We start from the raw sequence: 17,364 nt of genomic DNA, 5'->3' as shown, positions 1-17,364 counted from the left end.
CTTCCCATGCGAGTCAACAGTGGGAGACCATTCATTTGCGGCCTGGGAGTCTAGAGAGAGGATCTGTCACAGGTATTCATAATCGTCTGCTAATGCAAATTTCCGCTCAAATGCTCACAGGCATGGTGGACAAGATAAAAGCATGTGGAAATATAATGCCTTGTGTCTAAATGTAGCATCTAAATGACCGGATAAACAAAACCTGCCAATTGTTTTTCATTGCGTCCCCAATCCTGATTATGCATGTGTGTCTGAGTGTTCTGGGTTTACATGCTTTTTCCCAGTGCTAATAAAAATGTTACGGATAACATGTGGGAAAGCCATTCCGAGTCCTTTCTTCAAACGCAAAGACGGTGTCCTACTTTAGATAGCCTGTGGATGATAAGCAGAGTTTGCGCTTTACTATTCCCGTTTCCTCAAATACTCCACTGCTTCTGCTAAACAGACTAATCCTCTGCTAAGCTGTTTATGTTTTATTAGCACCAGATATCGATTAAAGAGAGCAGTGATGTTTTACTGCTTGTCAAGTGCATTAAAAGCAAACACGGATGCACTCGTATAAAGCAGTCATACATCATAAAATGAAGCTGATTCTCTTTTATATATATTTTTAAGTAAACATTGTAGTTAACATGTGGTCAACATGTCCTTGTGTGTAAAATGCTATAGACTATTGTAAACAATTATTTCAATTTTTATTGTTTCTAGATATAAGATTGATATAAGACACATTTAACATTAAATTAAATTATATTAATATAAATTATATTAAATAATATTAATTGAGAGACTTCTACCCAATATATACAACAATTATCCAAGATATACACTTTAAATTACACAGTCATACCTGTATATATTTTAACTAAATATGCACTGATACTAAATTTCCCCACCGATACCGATAGCCGATTATTCCGATAGCCAGTTATATCTGCCGACTGATCAAATTAATATTTTTGAATGTTCTTAATATAATTATTTAATATAATGACTAAAAATATTGAACATCAACTGGTGATGCAGATAGCTGAAAGTGTTTATTATCGACCGATAATTATATGTATTGTCCGATATATCGGTGCGGCTCTAATCCACATAAACGGTTAAAAGGACATAAAATCAAGAGAAGAGAGATAAAAATATGACACAAACTAGAATCGATAGATAGATAGATAGATAGATAGATAGATAGATAGATAGATAGATAGATAGATAGATAGATAGATAGATAGATAGATAGATAGATAGATAGATAGATAGATCTTAATGTGACAATAACCACTACACCAAATCTCTTACTGTACATAGCAAAGTTAACATCATATTGGTTGAAAAATGTTGGCTTGATATGCGAAGGACCATCCGGAGAGAAAAATACTACAATGCAATAATAACTGTGGTGTGCTGGAGTAAACCGGGCGGTGAAGACGCAAGGATCAGCAGAAGACCTAGCCAGGAGCAGGGCGACTCCAGCAGCAGGGTTAAGAACCGCCTGCCGGATTTGTTTTCCATGCAGCTAATATGATTCCGCTAAATGCATTTCTGAAGCTTCTGGAAATGATCCCCTGGTCAGAGGAATTCCTATACCTAATAATAAAGCACTCAGCGATTAAAAGTGTGAATAAAATAAGTCCTGGAGCTGAAGCCAGGCTGGCAGCAGAACGCCACCCACGCTCTCTGGGGAGGGGGAGAGGAGACCCACAGCAGGAACAAAAGGACAAAGACACCCTCACTAAGAGTTTATACAATCCTGCAAATTGATTAAACGGCAAAGGGGTGGAGAGAGGCTACCAATCCAGACTACTTACTAATAAACTACACACGAGTGGTGTGGAGGGCTGGGAAAAACACTCAACAGCTTCGGCCTGTTTACATCACAGCAACACTGTGGGAGTACAATAACCTTCATCCATCTGAATTTTCAAGACGGACCATGAAGTACATACAGCACATATACACCACTTCGGCAGATGGTCCAGAAGAGCTTCCTGATTCAGTTTTTTAACATTGCACAAATGTTTGGACAGAATACAACAAACAGAACATCTACAACTGAATCAAAATGTTTAACGAATATCTTTAAGATTTTATTACTTATGGAAGATTTAAAAATAAAAGTAATGGAAGTAATGCTTGACCAGTATTTACATCTTGCGAAGTGGACTTTACACTGGGGTCCGAGAGCATGAGAGCATTAGTGAAATATTTTATTTATTTATTAAAAGTGTAGTAACACTTTACAATAAGGTGCTATTAGTTAACATTAGTAAACAATGTCAATACAGTTGTTCATGGTGCATTAACTAATGTAAAGAGTGACAACGTTTGATACTAATAATTTATAAGTAAATGTTGAAATTATAATATATATATAATATGATTGATTTAATATGCTGTAGAAGTATTGTTCATTGTTAGTTCATGTAAGCTAATGCATTAACTAATTGTCAACAAATAGGACCTTATTATAAGATGTTGCCAAGTGTTTTATTGGTATAACAATTTGAGCTGAATTGGAAAATTTCTAAGTATGTCCCTCTTCTTTGCATTTTTGCACTGACTCCACAAGTCCCGATCTATATATTTCTGCAGCATGATTTAAGAACATTTCAAAGGAATTGAAGAAATACTGAATGTATTACAACTTGGTTTTCTTTTTATTAATGACCTAGAAAAGGTACATGGACTTCAATTTCGTATACCAGAATGTTATTTTACATTTCCCAAAACTCCAAAAACACCCTTTTTTATCCAGGTTTAAATTAGATTTCAAATCCCATATATCTCATGCTTAGGCTTTTGGACCTCACTATATATCAACTTCCTCACATATACACACTGACGGGCCAACAAAACAGCTAATAGAGGTGGATTAGTTTGGCTAAAAGCATTTTCATAAGAGCACTATAAATTCATTCAGTGTTAATAAACATGGGAAGAAAGACAAGCTGAGCAGGAAGCATGTCAAAGTTTGGAGTGCTGGATGGGGATGTTGGTCAAATTTGGGAGATTTCTTTGGAAACATAACGAAAAGAACAAATTTAAGACAAAAAGTAGAAGTCAAACATGACAAATAGAAACTATTTCTTTATCCGTTTAACATATAATGAAGCAAAACCAAATAACAACAAAATGAAGAAAGTTTTACTGCAATTATTTGATTAGAGGATATAAAACGATATTAACTTTTAATTCATTTTTTTAGAAGCATCTAAGCCATTCGGAGCATTAACGCTTCAGATGTGTGCATTTTGACAGTGGGAAATCTATTATGTGTATATACCCTCTTAAAGCAAGTGAGCACTAACTAAACCAAGAGGGGATTTTGACTCTCCTGCATCCCTCTCACGCATTTATCTTCCCTAGCACTCGGAGAGGAGCAAACAACCTCAGCAGTGCCAGTCTGCCTTATGAGGGTCAGACGAAGGGCTGTGGATGGATGCCAGATTACACGAACGTATCTGTGCGAATTTAACAAGGCTGACTACTGGCTGCAGGCTTAATGCGTGTATGTGTGTGCTTGAAAGAACAGAAGAAACTGGGCAACTTTAATGTGAACAGAGGAGGATCTTACAGCGTTGCCACACTTTTCACTTTTTCTCTGGCTTTTTTCCAAGGTGAAATAGAGGGCGATATAAGCAACCTACATTGGTGTCTTGGTTAAAATACAGAAAAATGACACAATATTAATAGCGCATCAAGGGACCCAGTGGACATTACAATCACGACTTTGGTAAGCAACGGAGAGAGAAAGAATGTAATGCACTTGCAAAGGTTACTTGTGTCATGTTTAAATGCAGACCAATAAAACATGCAACATGTTGTGGTTAGATCTATTTAAAAACACGTGCAAATTCATGATAAAAATAAGGGTATTTTTATGTCAAACACAAAATAACACTGCTCTCTAGACAAAACTTGTATACATATTTTCTATATATACATCACGCATTTGTATTTTATTTATTGTATTCTTGCTAAAGCCCTTGAAATGTTTTGAAAAATAATTTAAATTTTCTCTTAGAATTGCTTAACATGATAATGAATGTTTCAAAATGTATTTAAAAGTTTAGAGCATTTAAAGGAAAACTTAAAAACAAATGTTAAATCGAGCTAAACTCTATTCTATGTATAAATTCTTGTAAATGTATCTTTGTAAACAGATAAATCTCAGCTTTGTTAGAATGTGATCTGATCCTACAGCTTGCACTGGGGGCTGTAAATGTATGATATGCGTTTGTGGTTCTCGCTTGAGCCTCGTGTCCTTATCACCGGGCTGGTGGAGTGGACTGCGCGCCAGAGGGAAAGAGAAAAAGAAAGATAAAGTCTCTCTGTCACCAGCGGAGTTGAGGGCAGTGTACAGAGCCCCGTGGTGCCTGTCAGCGGCTGGCATACCGACCCCACCCCGCCGCATCGGCCACCAGTGTTTAATCCAAGTTGGAAGCGTTAACATTCAACGACCTCTTGGGTGACAGATCTGCCACGCGAGCCTACTCCCCGAGGCAGGACGCACCCCGAGTGTCAGCTCGGCTCACGGCATACGCGCGCATGCGTCTCCGGGCCGGGGCCGAGGCCGCAGTCGCCCGGGGAGAGCTGTCCTCTGTGACTGGAGAGGTGGCGAGCGTGTTATTATTGCTGCCCAATACAACCGCGCGGGCACGAAAACGCACACAGCCATATGCGTCAGGGTTGAAGTCGGAGTGCGTTTGTTTGAAATCGGCAATAAGCGCGTAAGGAGTGCGTAGCGCGAGTCGTTTACAGCACATTATGCGCCAATGGAACAAGCATATTAAATATAAATGCAAATCTATACAATATAAACAATGCAATATGTGAACATGCAAATAAATAAGCATTTTACATGCATACAATGAACATCCGCACATTTACACGAGTTGATCAAAAAGCGCATAAATGTTTATGTAGAAAATGCTAGAAGTGGTCCGTGGAGACTTTGAGTGAAGGATGGAGTGTGTGAGTGTTGAAGCTGTCAGTCTGAATGATAAGAGGGGGGTGTGCGGGGTCACGGCAGACTCCGCATTGAGCCCCAGGAGCGGTACGATGACACGGAGCATACACATCTCAATAACAACACTCACACTGTCAAATCTCCAGCCATCTCTAGCCATCACTGCGCTGTTAGCGGCCGCTCAAATCCACCTCCTTAATTATTAATCCCTTCCTCAAGAGTTTCAGGAAGAGCCCGTGCACATATATCACTATCAAGGGTTCGCCCTCCTGTCATATTCCCAGCACAAACTCCTTGACAGATCCTTAAAACCCACGAGACGCGCAGTGGGACCCGCGCACACGTTGTATTTATTTCAATACAGCTGTCCGGTAAAACTTGGGAGTGAAGTGAAACAAAGGTGATGCAGAAAGAAACTCAAGAAACGCAGTCATACATGGACTTTAGTGTTTAAGTTCGAGCTGTCAATCAATTAAAATGTTGAGGTTATTTAATAGGGCTCCGCTGACTAAATAATGAAATGCAAATATTTGGACACTTCAGTATTAGCAAAGAAAATATCTCAGTAAAGATAATTTAAAACATTATTGAGGTACGAGTAAGCTACATATGAACAAACATGAAAAACGTGGTTTTAAAGAATATATATTGATTTACGCACATATTTAACATACTGGCCTATAAGAAAATCAAGATTAGGGGAATTATCAAATAAACGTTTTAAAAACTATTTGCAATAAAATAAAATATAAAAACTAAAAAGCCCACGCACTTGCATCTGCAATGCAAGAAAAAATACCAAAACACTTAATATCAGGAGAGCCTTGTGTTTTCCAGAGGACATCACACAAGTTAAACGGTACCCCAATCGGGCCGTGAAAATGCTACCACTCTAATTCTGACCGTACCAGTAAACCAGTTAATAGCGTAGACACTTTAAAGCATCCCCTCGGGACCTATGAACCTGTGCAGACCCTGTCCCGCTATCATGGCCATTCTGCTAGACAGAGACGGAAACAGAGAGAGCGCGCGCGCTCCGTCACAGCTGCCAACTGTGTTTACAGCTGCAGGACATCAAACATTCATCAGATGCCATCTTTACAGTCTGTGATGTGAAGCAATCAGCATTTCACAGGCTGTCAAATGATGTCGGAACCGCTTGCTACCTGGCAGTGTCAAAAAGGGGAAAAATTCAAACACGCGCGTAAACACGCATGCGCAGGTTTCTCTTTCTAGGCACGACTACTGACGGACGGAGCAAGCTCATATGTTAAAATATTAATTCAACTTAAATACTCTTTAAAAAGACTTTAATGACAGGAGAGCTCCAAATCGCCTTTCATGTGTAAATAATCTCTTCTCCCTCACCCTAAGGTACCTTTCATCTTTATCGAAACTACGGAGCAAATTCGGCCTGTTAATGCCTGGCTGGGTAATGCTCATTTAGACTTTAGTGGAAACTTTTTGGAGTATGTTTGCTCAGTGTAATGTGGTGTAAGAAACGACTTTGTTTAACGCTTAGCATCACAATTGTCGTCGATCTTCTCTCGGCAAATACCTGTTCTAGCGTTCAGACTCGGCGAGAGGGTTTTGACGGTGCTATAGCGCCATCTACAGGCCGAAGTGAGACGTGCAGCGGAGAACTTTGCGTGACCTCTCTGCAGTCTCCACTGATATATGCCACATTCATCTGTCCCAGTCTAAGTGCAGGCCACATTTAAACTGTGCTATTTTATGAAGATTTTATCCGCCGCAGACCTTCTCTTGGACTCACTGCGGTTGTCGGACTTTGTAAGTGCTGTTTCTGGGCTCATTACTGTTGCATAAACAAGCAATAAAAAAATATTCATGTAAGTGCTCCATCTGGTTAGAAGAGCACGGCTGCACATGTTTTCCGAAGATATATCATGAGTTTCTCCTTAAAATGCATATGAAGATCCCTGATGGGACTGTTTGTAAACGCTGCCTGGGGAGCATGTAAACCAAGACTTTAAACAAACACTCATGATGATCATATAATAAGAAAGAATTAATTTTCTTATTAAATATTTTTTTCTTGTTTCATATATTATGAGGTTTAAATAGAAACTTCAAATTCAAGTATTATTTTACCAAAAATAGAACAAAAATACTACAATTTCAGCAGTGCACTTTTAACTTTTGCGTGTCAACTTGCTGACACACGGTAGGTGATTTTGAATATTACCGTACTGTAAAGACAACATCCAACTAAGGGTGGACCATAAACAATATGCAGAGACTAAATTTAATCAACTGAGACTGACTTTACAGGTGCACTTATCCAGCGACACAGTTGTGAAAGCATGTTCTTCATCTAACTAGGAATAAACTATTATACAATATCGAAAAGTTTTCATGCATACTGTATATATATAAATATATATACACAAAAGCAGTTGATATTCGAACTAAAACACATGCACCCACACACATATTTCCCACTCTCTACAGATGAAAGCAGCGTTTTGCCAGAGAGAGGGAGAGCGTCTGTATGCGCTCTGTGCGGGTCGGGGTGATGACCTATGGGATTTCCAGCACAGGGGTGGGAGTGTGTTCCGGGAACAGGCGCTGCCTGATCAACCTACAGACCTGGACAAAGAAACCGCAGCACCACAAATGCATTATAAGTTGCGTAAACTGTAAAAGCTCAAGGACGGAGACTCCACTGGCCGTATGAATAATGTATAGTAATGTATTTGAAATATATGTTTGTAAAGTAAATAGTATCCTTTCTTGACTTTCCACGTACGTTATATATGAAGTATACAGTCCTACGTTATAAATTAAATGGGCGACACGCTGCAGACTATTGCGATGATATGGATTGGTAAAGCGAACGAAAGGCACGGTCTACTCTAATTATGCATTTCTTAGAGGTAAGCATCTGTCAATGTCTAACTCTGTTACCTCATTACTGCAGCATACAGATATACGTATACCTAGAGAGCGCAAGAGAAAGGTGGAGAGGCGTTCGCTGAGCCTTGAGGGTTACATATTGTTTCATAGACGTCTTGCAACGTGTATGGTAATTACACATGATGAGACGTTAAAAGAAAGTACGCAATTAGTCTTAAATGCTGTAAAGAAAATAGATCAACAGTGTATGGTTGAGATCCACCCCTCCGGCCTTTTGTTTCACAACCTGCGTGATTCACCCCCATTTCCATTTTTCCTGTCATCTCCATATCTCAGCATCACCTGCATAGCTCTGTATGCAGTGGTGCAGAAACAGGCCACATGCTAGCGGAGATGAGAAGCTATTCTTTTCATTTTCGACCCCTGCGTGTGCAGACAGCGCGAGGGCTGCCGATAGGACGTCCCACGCCTCTTGCCCAGCCTGACACCCAGTCTCCTCAGGTGGATGGGCGCGCACACCTCCAGCGACTCCCCTTCAGGGGGCACTGCTCATTTCAGCAGTGTGATGCAGCGGCGCGGGAGACTGCAGATTACACTATGGCTTCCTAAAAGTATTGCTTCTAAAAATAACCGCCTGGGCTTATAATGCCTTCTTCTTTGATACAGTAAAACACAGAGTAGGGAACAGATCAGGTATTAAAGTTCAGTCGGATTGTTGCTGGTGGCTGTGATAATGTGAGAAACTGATCAGTTAAGTGTTTGGAAAATCTTCAAAAAATAATAAACTTTCGTGAAAATACTTCAGTTAAAGAGTTTTTAGTGAATGTATCTGATGCTTATTGAGACTTCTTCCTTTTTTTTATTTAAGCCTCCTGTTATGTTTGCCCAAAGTGCAACTTTGGCATTTGACTTTTAAAAAGCATCTGGCTGTATTTAACTTTGAGTCTTAAAAAATAGTCTACAAGAAAATATTTTTTTATTCTATTTTTTAAGTTATTTTCCTATGTAGGCCTTCTTATATTTTATAAAAATATTAGGTAGGTAAATTAAGAGGAAAGAGAATAACTATTATTACTGTAATTAATCATATTAAAACAATTGTGGGGTCAATCCCAAATATTAAATCATTGATCAAATTTGCACATAACATGGGGTTATATTTTCTGGTTTTACCTATAAAACTCACATTTATCTGGATTTGTTCTTGAAACAAAAATGGCAATAGAGTGGGAAAAATGTACTCCAGATCTGTAAAATCTTAAAAATGTACTTTTGTTTAAATAGACATTTTTAATTGTTTATCTAGAATATAAGAGAAAAATATAGATTAAGGAAATTATTTCTAGTGCTATAATATATATGAACAAAAGTAATTCTACCACATCACACTTTTGTACACACACTAACCCTATCTCTCAACAGGTAGTGGTCTAGCTTTTGTTGAAACCAGTAACTTAGTATTGGCACCTAGTATTATTGCTCCTGTATGACATATCGCTTATTGCTCCCGTATGACATATCGCTTATTGCTCCCGAAACTCTTTGTAAGTTGCTTTGGATAAAAGCGTCCGCTAAATGACTAAATGTAAATGTAGACTGTTTGCTACAGTACGTTTGTGGATTATGGCTGCTCTGTTATTTATTACACACGAAAAAGAATGTGAAAAGAAATAATTGCTTCACAACACCTAACAGTTGCACCCTGACAGGGCATGACTGAATGAACACTGCCTGTCTCCATCTTACGAAAAGTTGCTATTAAGTAGCAAAGTGATTTCTTTAAAGAGGGATTACACAAATACGTTGACTGACCTCAGGTTACTAAAAGGGCCAAAGAGTTGAAATCTTATAAACAGAGTGGTACGGAGACTTACCAGGAAGGCTATAATACTCCTCTGCTTGTTCTCCCATTGGAAGCAGCTTTTAATATACTGCAGCGTATAGAGAATGGCCGTGCTGATCTTCCTCACTCGATAGATATTACGTGCTAAAAGCTAATGGGGACAAAGCAGTAGTTAGCAAGATGTGCCTAAGGACGTAACGCTCACAACATGACATTCACTCAGGTGTAAAGAGGCTTTTAAACTGAAGGTTCATTGGTGATAAATATTAATAAATCAAGTCATCTTTGGTGTCTAAAGAGCTTCGGGCATCGCTGGAGGAAAAACTGAACATAATGAGTCTCTAACTAACAAACCTAATATTAAGAGAAAGTTAGATACATGGTGCCAAATGATGCTATAATAGTTGCAGATAAAGCTTACCTTTTTGTTAAACTTTGGGTTGTCCTCTGCGAACTTTGTTTCTTTAGGATGGAAGGTTTTAATGCCTGCTCTGACCTGGGAAAGAAAAATACTATTACAGATTGTACTTTCAGTAAGATTAGAGAAAATGTGTCTATGCATAAACATTCAATATAGTTTGTGCTCATAAGAATCAGAAAGTGAGACACGTTTTACGACTCATATTATTATTAATATTAAAATATAAAAATGATCTTGGATTGTAATGTAATGCCCTCTTTAAACTTACTGGATTGTAGATCACATTCAGCTCTAGTGTGGTGCTTCCTTTGACTGCCCTGGATAGATTTTTATTCTTCAACATTTTGGTGATTTGCTGACCATCGGAAATCTAAGGCAACGTTGAGGAATGTTAAAAAGGTGTGTCCTACATATCCATTAAAAATGAGGTTCTTGGTGTGATACTTACACTCAGCAAAGGAATGGCAACTTTTCCCAGGAAGTCTGGAGCTTTGTCCCCATCATCATGATAGATTGTCAACACCAAAACATCATGGATGTCCTTAATTGGGCTGTAGACACAATAAATGTGATATCACATAATATTTTTATAACATGATCATTTGCAGTGATACATGATACAGCACTACATGTTACTGTACTTACAATGTCAGGGCTGTTCTCCATTCAGGATTCAGTGTTTTGTATATGGTGTGGGTTTGCAGTTTGCTATTGCCAAGCTCAAGGATACAGAAGGGGTCACTTTTCCCTGATGACATTAGATATTTTGACATGATCAAGTTTTCAATAATAGTTCGATATAAAACCAAGATGGATTTAAAGCATATACGTACCACTTAAATCTGTTGATGGAAGATCTGTGGCCTTTATCAACTTGACTTGAAGATAGCCAACGTCCTTCAGATCTCCCAGAGTGTTTGTCAAACTCTGCAAAAGCAACAATTGAGCTTTCATCTTAAATATTAAATCACACAATCAAAACATTATTATTTTCTAATCCATCTAAACCAGTGGTTAGGGTTGGGGGGCAAGATGGATCCAAGGGGGGGCAAAGATTTCGTGGCATTTTATCAAATATAAAGAAATTCATCATTGCATTTTATGCCATCAAACATCAGAAAAAAGACCAACCAAGAGAATTGATGTTCCAGCATTGTGTAACTATGTTTTTGGTTTAATTAAATTTCTAAGTTTAAGACTATAAGTCTTTATTTGGGTGGCCTATAACGGGACCTTTCAACGAAAACCAGCCACTGATTTAAACCACACAAACTACAAAAAACAACATGGAAAACATGAAAACGAAAAAATCCAGATTTAATACTGACGTATTGTTCAATCATCTTCTGGTAGGTCTTGGGATTCTCTAATGGAGCAGATTGCTGTTCTGAGATGGACGCACCAGAACACGGGGTCAGTGTGATCTGGAACACAAGTCGGCCCTTGCCTGGATCCAGCTCACGAGTATATAACTGCCTCTGATTGACAGAAAGTCCGGCCAGTTCAATGACTAGCCTGAGAATAATTCAAGTTATTAGAATTTGGTCAGCATGGGCACAGATTTATACCAGTTATGGAGGTGATAAATATTTTTCTTAAACTTGCATTTAATATAAAAACAACAGTTTCTGCATGGCATCTCTACTTATGTCGAAGAAACATATTTAGGACAAAAGATTCCCCAACCTGTATGTCATATATTATTGATGTACAAAATATATCACTCTCATGTCACACTTACGATCCCCAGCATTCTTCAGATTTTCTGCCCCTCTTGCAACAGACCTCAACCACCAGATTTTCCTGTGAATCCTGCAACTGGTTAAAGTCGAATGACTCTCTCCACTGCGGGTTTGCCTTAATACACAGATTCTATGGCAGAAAGGAGAGCAAAAGACAGAGAGAATATGTTTTAAGGATTCTCAGGACAGAGACAGCTAACATGACAGGTATATTAAGCCTTATTCAGTAAGACTTCAATAAGACATGTGGTGGAGGAGGGGCGTCCGTCTTTCGGAGAACATATCCTCTCTTCTCGCCGGGATTATAAACTATGACAGCATCCAATTAGAACTAGTTTTGTTCAACAAGCAAACATGCCCAAATAGAGCCAGGGGGCTCTAGAAAAAAATGACATGAGAACACAAGACTAGCTGGTCGGAACCATCGAGGGGGAAGGAGGGGGCCGAATGAAGAGGTAGATGAGCAAGGCATTCTGGGTATGTATGCAAATGAGTTGAACAAGACGCGGTAACAGAAGCATCAGGAGAGACGCCCTGCCAGACACGGACGATCTAATGAGTAGCCTCCTCTGTCACCGGAGCACTGAAGCCTGAGAGGAGTGATCCAAGGGGGAAGAGGGGAAGGGGGATAGAGGTATGGAAATCTAAAGCAGGAGAGAGAGGAAAGGTATGTGAACTAGTAAGAAAGAATGGGAGGAGGAAAGAGTACAATGTGAGAAACAAAGGACAGAGGTTTGGAAACAAAGAGAGAGATGAGTGAAGCTGTAATGATGATGTAACAATTACAGCAAATGGAGAAAGAATGAGGCGGCCGATGATCTCACCTTACTCTTAACTCTCTGGTCTCCTACTTTGAAGCGCACGTAGATGTCTCCTTGACCGGTGTCGGGCATATCCTGCCCTTCGACCAGGTTGACAGAGTAAATGCCACTCCAGACCTGACTTCTCTGTCCACCCGATTGCCGCCCACCCTGCGTCGGACTGAACGGCTGAAACAGCCAACATGTAGACGTGCATAAGATTTACATAGCTGGTGAAAATTGCATCATTTGGATGCTTATTTTGAAATCACATTTTACATAATTTAACATCAACAACACAGTTACGTGTATATATTATTTGAACACATAAACATTTTTTTGTAAATGTTTTACTATGGCTTACTTAGTTAAGTTCTCACTTTTGTTGTTGTATACATTTTACTGTACCAAATATGTTATTGGTTTAAATAAAATTCTAAATTTAAGATTTTACGTTTTTATTTGTTGAGGCACAAAGCGCTACACTCTACACAAAGGGGGGCTTACAATGATAAAGTCTGAGAACCAATGATCTAACAATACAAACTACAAAAAACAAATATGGAAAAACATGATAACATGAAACTGAAAAATAGAAGGTTTCAGCACCAACAACATAATCGTTATGTGGCCCACACTTAACTTCCGGTAGATCAACGCAAATAATCTATAACTGTTGAATAGTTTTAATTAAATAAAGTAAATATACAACAAAAAATCAAATGAACTGTTATTGTTACCAAACACAGACCAAAAGTTAATTTAGGGCCAGGCACATCGTTCCGTTGAATCCATCTATATCACCATCTGCATTTTTGTGTGTGCTCTAGTCAAATGAAGTTGAACATTTCCCACAAAATCACACCTGACGGGTCAAATTTTTACATTATAAACTGACTGTTGCAAATCTGGCTAAGGTACGTTTTGAAGACTTTAATTTTTGCTTGTAATTTATCCAAGCAAAAAAAGATTGCAGCTTTCATTACCAAACAAAAGCAGTAATTTCCCAAAATTGTGCAAAAAGTGTGAAAATACAGTATTGTATTAAGGATACATTAAAAAAAAAGAGTCTAAAAAAAGAAATGTTCAAATGTAATTCCAGCACAAAATAATGTAAAAAAATTTGGTTCAATTAGAAAATGACGAGACTCTCCTGTGATTCGAGTACATCTATGTTTGTATACTGCTAGTAAACACAACAAAATGGTGAAAAGTGTATTTTCGGGGCGTTTACGATATATATTTGGAATACTACTAATATTTAAAGAAGCACTGGTATATACTATAAAACAATGGTCCCTTTAAGAAAATTCGAACAAAACCAAACGAAAGTCTATTTCTTTGCTCTGTGGTCGCATCAACATACATTATGCAACGGAAAGCATTCAAAACATGCTGGTCAAAATTTGCAGGTGATTCTGGCACCTCGGCGAGAGTAAACAGGGCAATCAACAAGAATGCAGATGGATAAGTACACAGTACAGGGATGACTTGTGGGCTGATACCCTTGCACTTTGGAAACACACAGCATCAGGAAGAGGCTGGTCTGTTCTGCCAGTAATCAAAGACCAGAGAGCTGTTTTCCCACCTGGCTGCTTAGAGAGTGTGACAGGGCCTTTTCTCCATTAGAATCACACAGCAGACAAACCGGCATTAACATTTAACGTAATGGCCGCATCTCCATAAACAAGCCTCTTTAAAAAGAGAAAGAGGGGAAGATAAAGGGGGTTCTTACATAGGGAGCTGAGAGAGAAATATAATATTCATTCGAGCCAAGTCTTCCCAAGTGTTTATTTTGGACAAATTTGTGATTGGCGTGGCCAATAAAACAATTCCGCTTAAGAGTAAGTGGCCCCTAAAGAGAGGCTATTTCTGGTGCTAAAAGAGCTGGGGGATTGCCTCCATATGGTGGAGCAGCATGGGGACACGAGGACAAGCCCAAAGCCGTATCCATTTGGCTGGAGCTTCAGTGCTGTCCGTCCACAGCTGTGATATTACATCCCAACATCTGGGTTATAGCTCACCATGCCTGGGAATGAGCCATCACAGATATCCTCAGCATCTTACACTGGCATAGTGCCTCAAAATGAACACACACTCTCTCTCCCGACTCCATCAGAAGAAAGAACCACATGCTATGTGCCAACATTATTGCTTGTTTCCATCCGTGAGGGCGTGACGGAGAAAGTGCGAGGAGAGGTAAGAACTGAGAGATGTTCTGCTTCTCCTGATAGGTGTCAAATAGAACTAGGTCTCAGCTGCTTTGGCAGAGGACACGCTGGAGTGTAAACATCAATGCTAGCGCTTCAGAAACACATACTGATCTATACCTGATCGCATAGTGTAGTGGGAATCTATTTGGGCGAATCTCACGAAATGGCCAGGTCCATAAATCGCCCTAACATCAATATGAAGAAAAAATAAGTTGAAGTGAAGAAACCAAAGCCTGTTTTTAGAAACCAATAAAGAAAAGGTCATTCTGACCTTATTTCTGCGATAGTTAATTCAATGCTCAGTACTCCCTACTGTAATGCTAAACAAAAGATGTAAAAATGGATGTTGTAAAAAAGGAAAAAGATGTAGAAAAATATGAAATATACAGTACAGCATAATATACGGAAAGGTATTATTAAAGGCATTTGTTGTACTGAAATTAATCTAGTAAAATATCATTTGTAATAATAAAAACTGTGTCTGGATAAAATAATTTTATTTGTGTATTTTGGGGGGGATAGAGGAGCTTGATTTGTGGTGAAATATTAATAATATAAGAAGAGAATATAAGAAGAGTTTGTAGTAAAATGAAACTAAAACACACAGATATATGTATACACATATTTATACACATATATATCAGTAAAATGAACTCAATATACGGTATGAATTGTCTTTTCAATTAATGTAAAGCTGTAATAAAAACTATATTTTCACTATTTAAGTTTAACTTAACTTTAAATATTTTTGCCCGTTTTCACAGACATGACTTATCTTAAAATTAGTATATTTAAGTTGCTTTTAAAAATATGCCTAAGGGAAAAAACTAAAAATTTTAGTCTGGGTCTAGCCATATGTCTTGACTGTGAAACCGGGCAAAAATATTGTTATAACTGGTTAAACTTTAATACTGAAAATATTTTTTTTATTACAGCTTTACATGAACTGACAAGACATTCACTGTTAAAATACAATGGTAGTACACTGAAAGTTCACTGTGCTTAAATTGCTACCTTTCACAGCCTTGAAGAGAAAAGTTGTTTCCTACTGCTGTGATGTAAATAAACTATCAATTATGAACTGACCTACGGAAAATAAAGTAAGACAGAGTGCTCAGAGTCGTTTATATCATTGTGATTCATGTATGGTACTAGACTGGTCCAGCGCATCAAAAAAAAAAAAAAATCACACCCATAACTCTGTCACTCTATCAAACTTACAGAATTGTTTAACTATAGGGAAAGTGGATGTTACTTCAACTCTAGAAGCTTAAATATAAATGTTGCACATAGAATCAGTAAACTTTTGAATAATGATGAGGATCTACTGCCCTCCAGTGGATATCTTAGATATATAAAAATACTGCTGTGATGTTTTATAAATAATAATAAACATAGTGAAACAAAACAAATATGTATATGTATGGCCCTACAAGACAGAGCAGTAATATGTATTCCATATTTGAATGTGAAAAAAAGTCTTTAACTATTTCTTAAGGACATACCTTGCTAAAACTTCCCCTTCTCTTCATTAGCCACTTCTGAAAAATATGTGACAAATAGATAATGTTAGAAAACCTTTAAATGCATTTGTGTAACTATACCTTGTGTTTTGATTAACATTAAACTGAGTCAATATTTAGAAGTCCTACATTTCGTTTGGCAGGTTCCTCTCGGAGGGACAGATTGGCTTCTAAAACAATCACTCCCATATCACCCTCCACACTGTTGCGATCCTCCAAAGTCAGTGTTAATAGAACCCTTCTGCATTGAGGAATATCGCAAATGATATAGAATATATAGAAACAATATATAGAACCAATACAGAAAAAGTACAACAGGGGTATAACAGCTTATGTTCAACTACCATCAAGGTAATTGCGACAAATACCTTTAAATTCAATAAAACTAGTTTGTCTCACCTGTTCAATTCTAGTTTACTGACAGCAAAGCTGCCGGAGCCCATGAAGTCATTTGACCGTAGGTCACGATCGTATACCTGATTCAGAAATTTGGGATGAGGTAGACCAAAGGTTTTGGAGTTATTAAAGCCCTTTTTACCTTTTTTAATTGAGAAAAGCACAGTCAAGTAATTCAATTGTATCATTCAGAAATTTTCACTAAATATACCCTCCATTTCCTCACACACTTGAAATCCTGATATTTTATTATAATTATATGTATGTTTTTTTGTTTACGTTTTAGTGAAAGGGTAGAGAGCTGATAGGAAAGCGTTTGGTGGAGAAAGGGGGGCAAGATCAGCAAAGGACCCTCCAAGACGGGACTCGAACTCGCACTGGCAAAATGTCAGTGCACTAACCACAAGGTTATCAGTGCCGTTTTATTACTGACATTTTATGACCATTTTATTTTCCTTTGTTCTACAAAATTTAAGATCAAGTATCAATGTAGGTATTATAATTTATCCATTTGGTTCAGCAAACATCCTACTTATAAAAATTATTAACAATATATTGGTCCAAAATATTCTGAAAA

General features: G+C 38.0%; 1 protein-coding gene across 2 annotated transcripts in view; it reads right to left on the bottom strand.

Moving 5' to 3' along the window:
- The window catches only part of mctp2a (multiple C2 domains, transmembrane 2a), a 42,373-nt gene that overhangs the window by 15,751 nt on the left and 9,258 nt on the right, over positions 1 to 17,364 (bottom strand). For both annotated transcript variants that reach the window (XM_056766627.1, XM_056766628.1), the window contains exons 6-17: positions 16,791 to 16,867; positions 16,521 to 16,632; positions 16,374 to 16,409; positions 12,680 to 12,844; positions 11,855 to 11,985; positions 11,442 to 11,628; positions 10,947 to 11,040; positions 10,759 to 10,861; positions 10,562 to 10,664; positions 10,382 to 10,483; positions 10,114 to 10,188; positions 9,724 to 9,843 (exon numbers count right to left, since the gene is read on the bottom strand). In XM_056766627.1, coding sequence (XP_056622605.1) covers positions 9,724 to 9,843; positions 10,114 to 10,188; positions 10,382 to 10,483; positions 10,562 to 10,664; positions 10,759 to 10,861; positions 10,947 to 11,040; positions 11,442 to 11,628; positions 11,855 to 11,985; positions 12,680 to 12,844; positions 16,374 to 16,409; positions 16,521 to 16,632; positions 16,791 to 16,867 — 1,305 coding nt within the window. The remainder of the gene's footprint in view (positions 1 to 9,723; positions 9,844 to 10,113; positions 10,189 to 10,381; positions 10,484 to 10,561; positions 10,665 to 10,758; positions 10,862 to 10,946; positions 11,041 to 11,441; positions 11,629 to 11,854; positions 11,986 to 12,679; positions 12,845 to 16,373; positions 16,410 to 16,520; positions 16,633 to 16,790; positions 16,868 to 17,364) is intronic.

The sequence above is a fragment of the Triplophysa dalaica genome, chromosome 14 (assembly GCF_015846415.1).
Source record: "Triplophysa dalaica isolate WHDGS20190420 chromosome 14, ASM1584641v1, whole genome shotgun sequence".
Lineage (NCBI taxonomy): Eukaryota > Metazoa > Chordata > Actinopteri > Cypriniformes > Nemacheilidae > Triplophysa > Triplophysa dalaica.
Note: the sequence above shows the minus strand (reverse complement) of the source record. Positions and strands in the feature narration are given on the sequence as shown.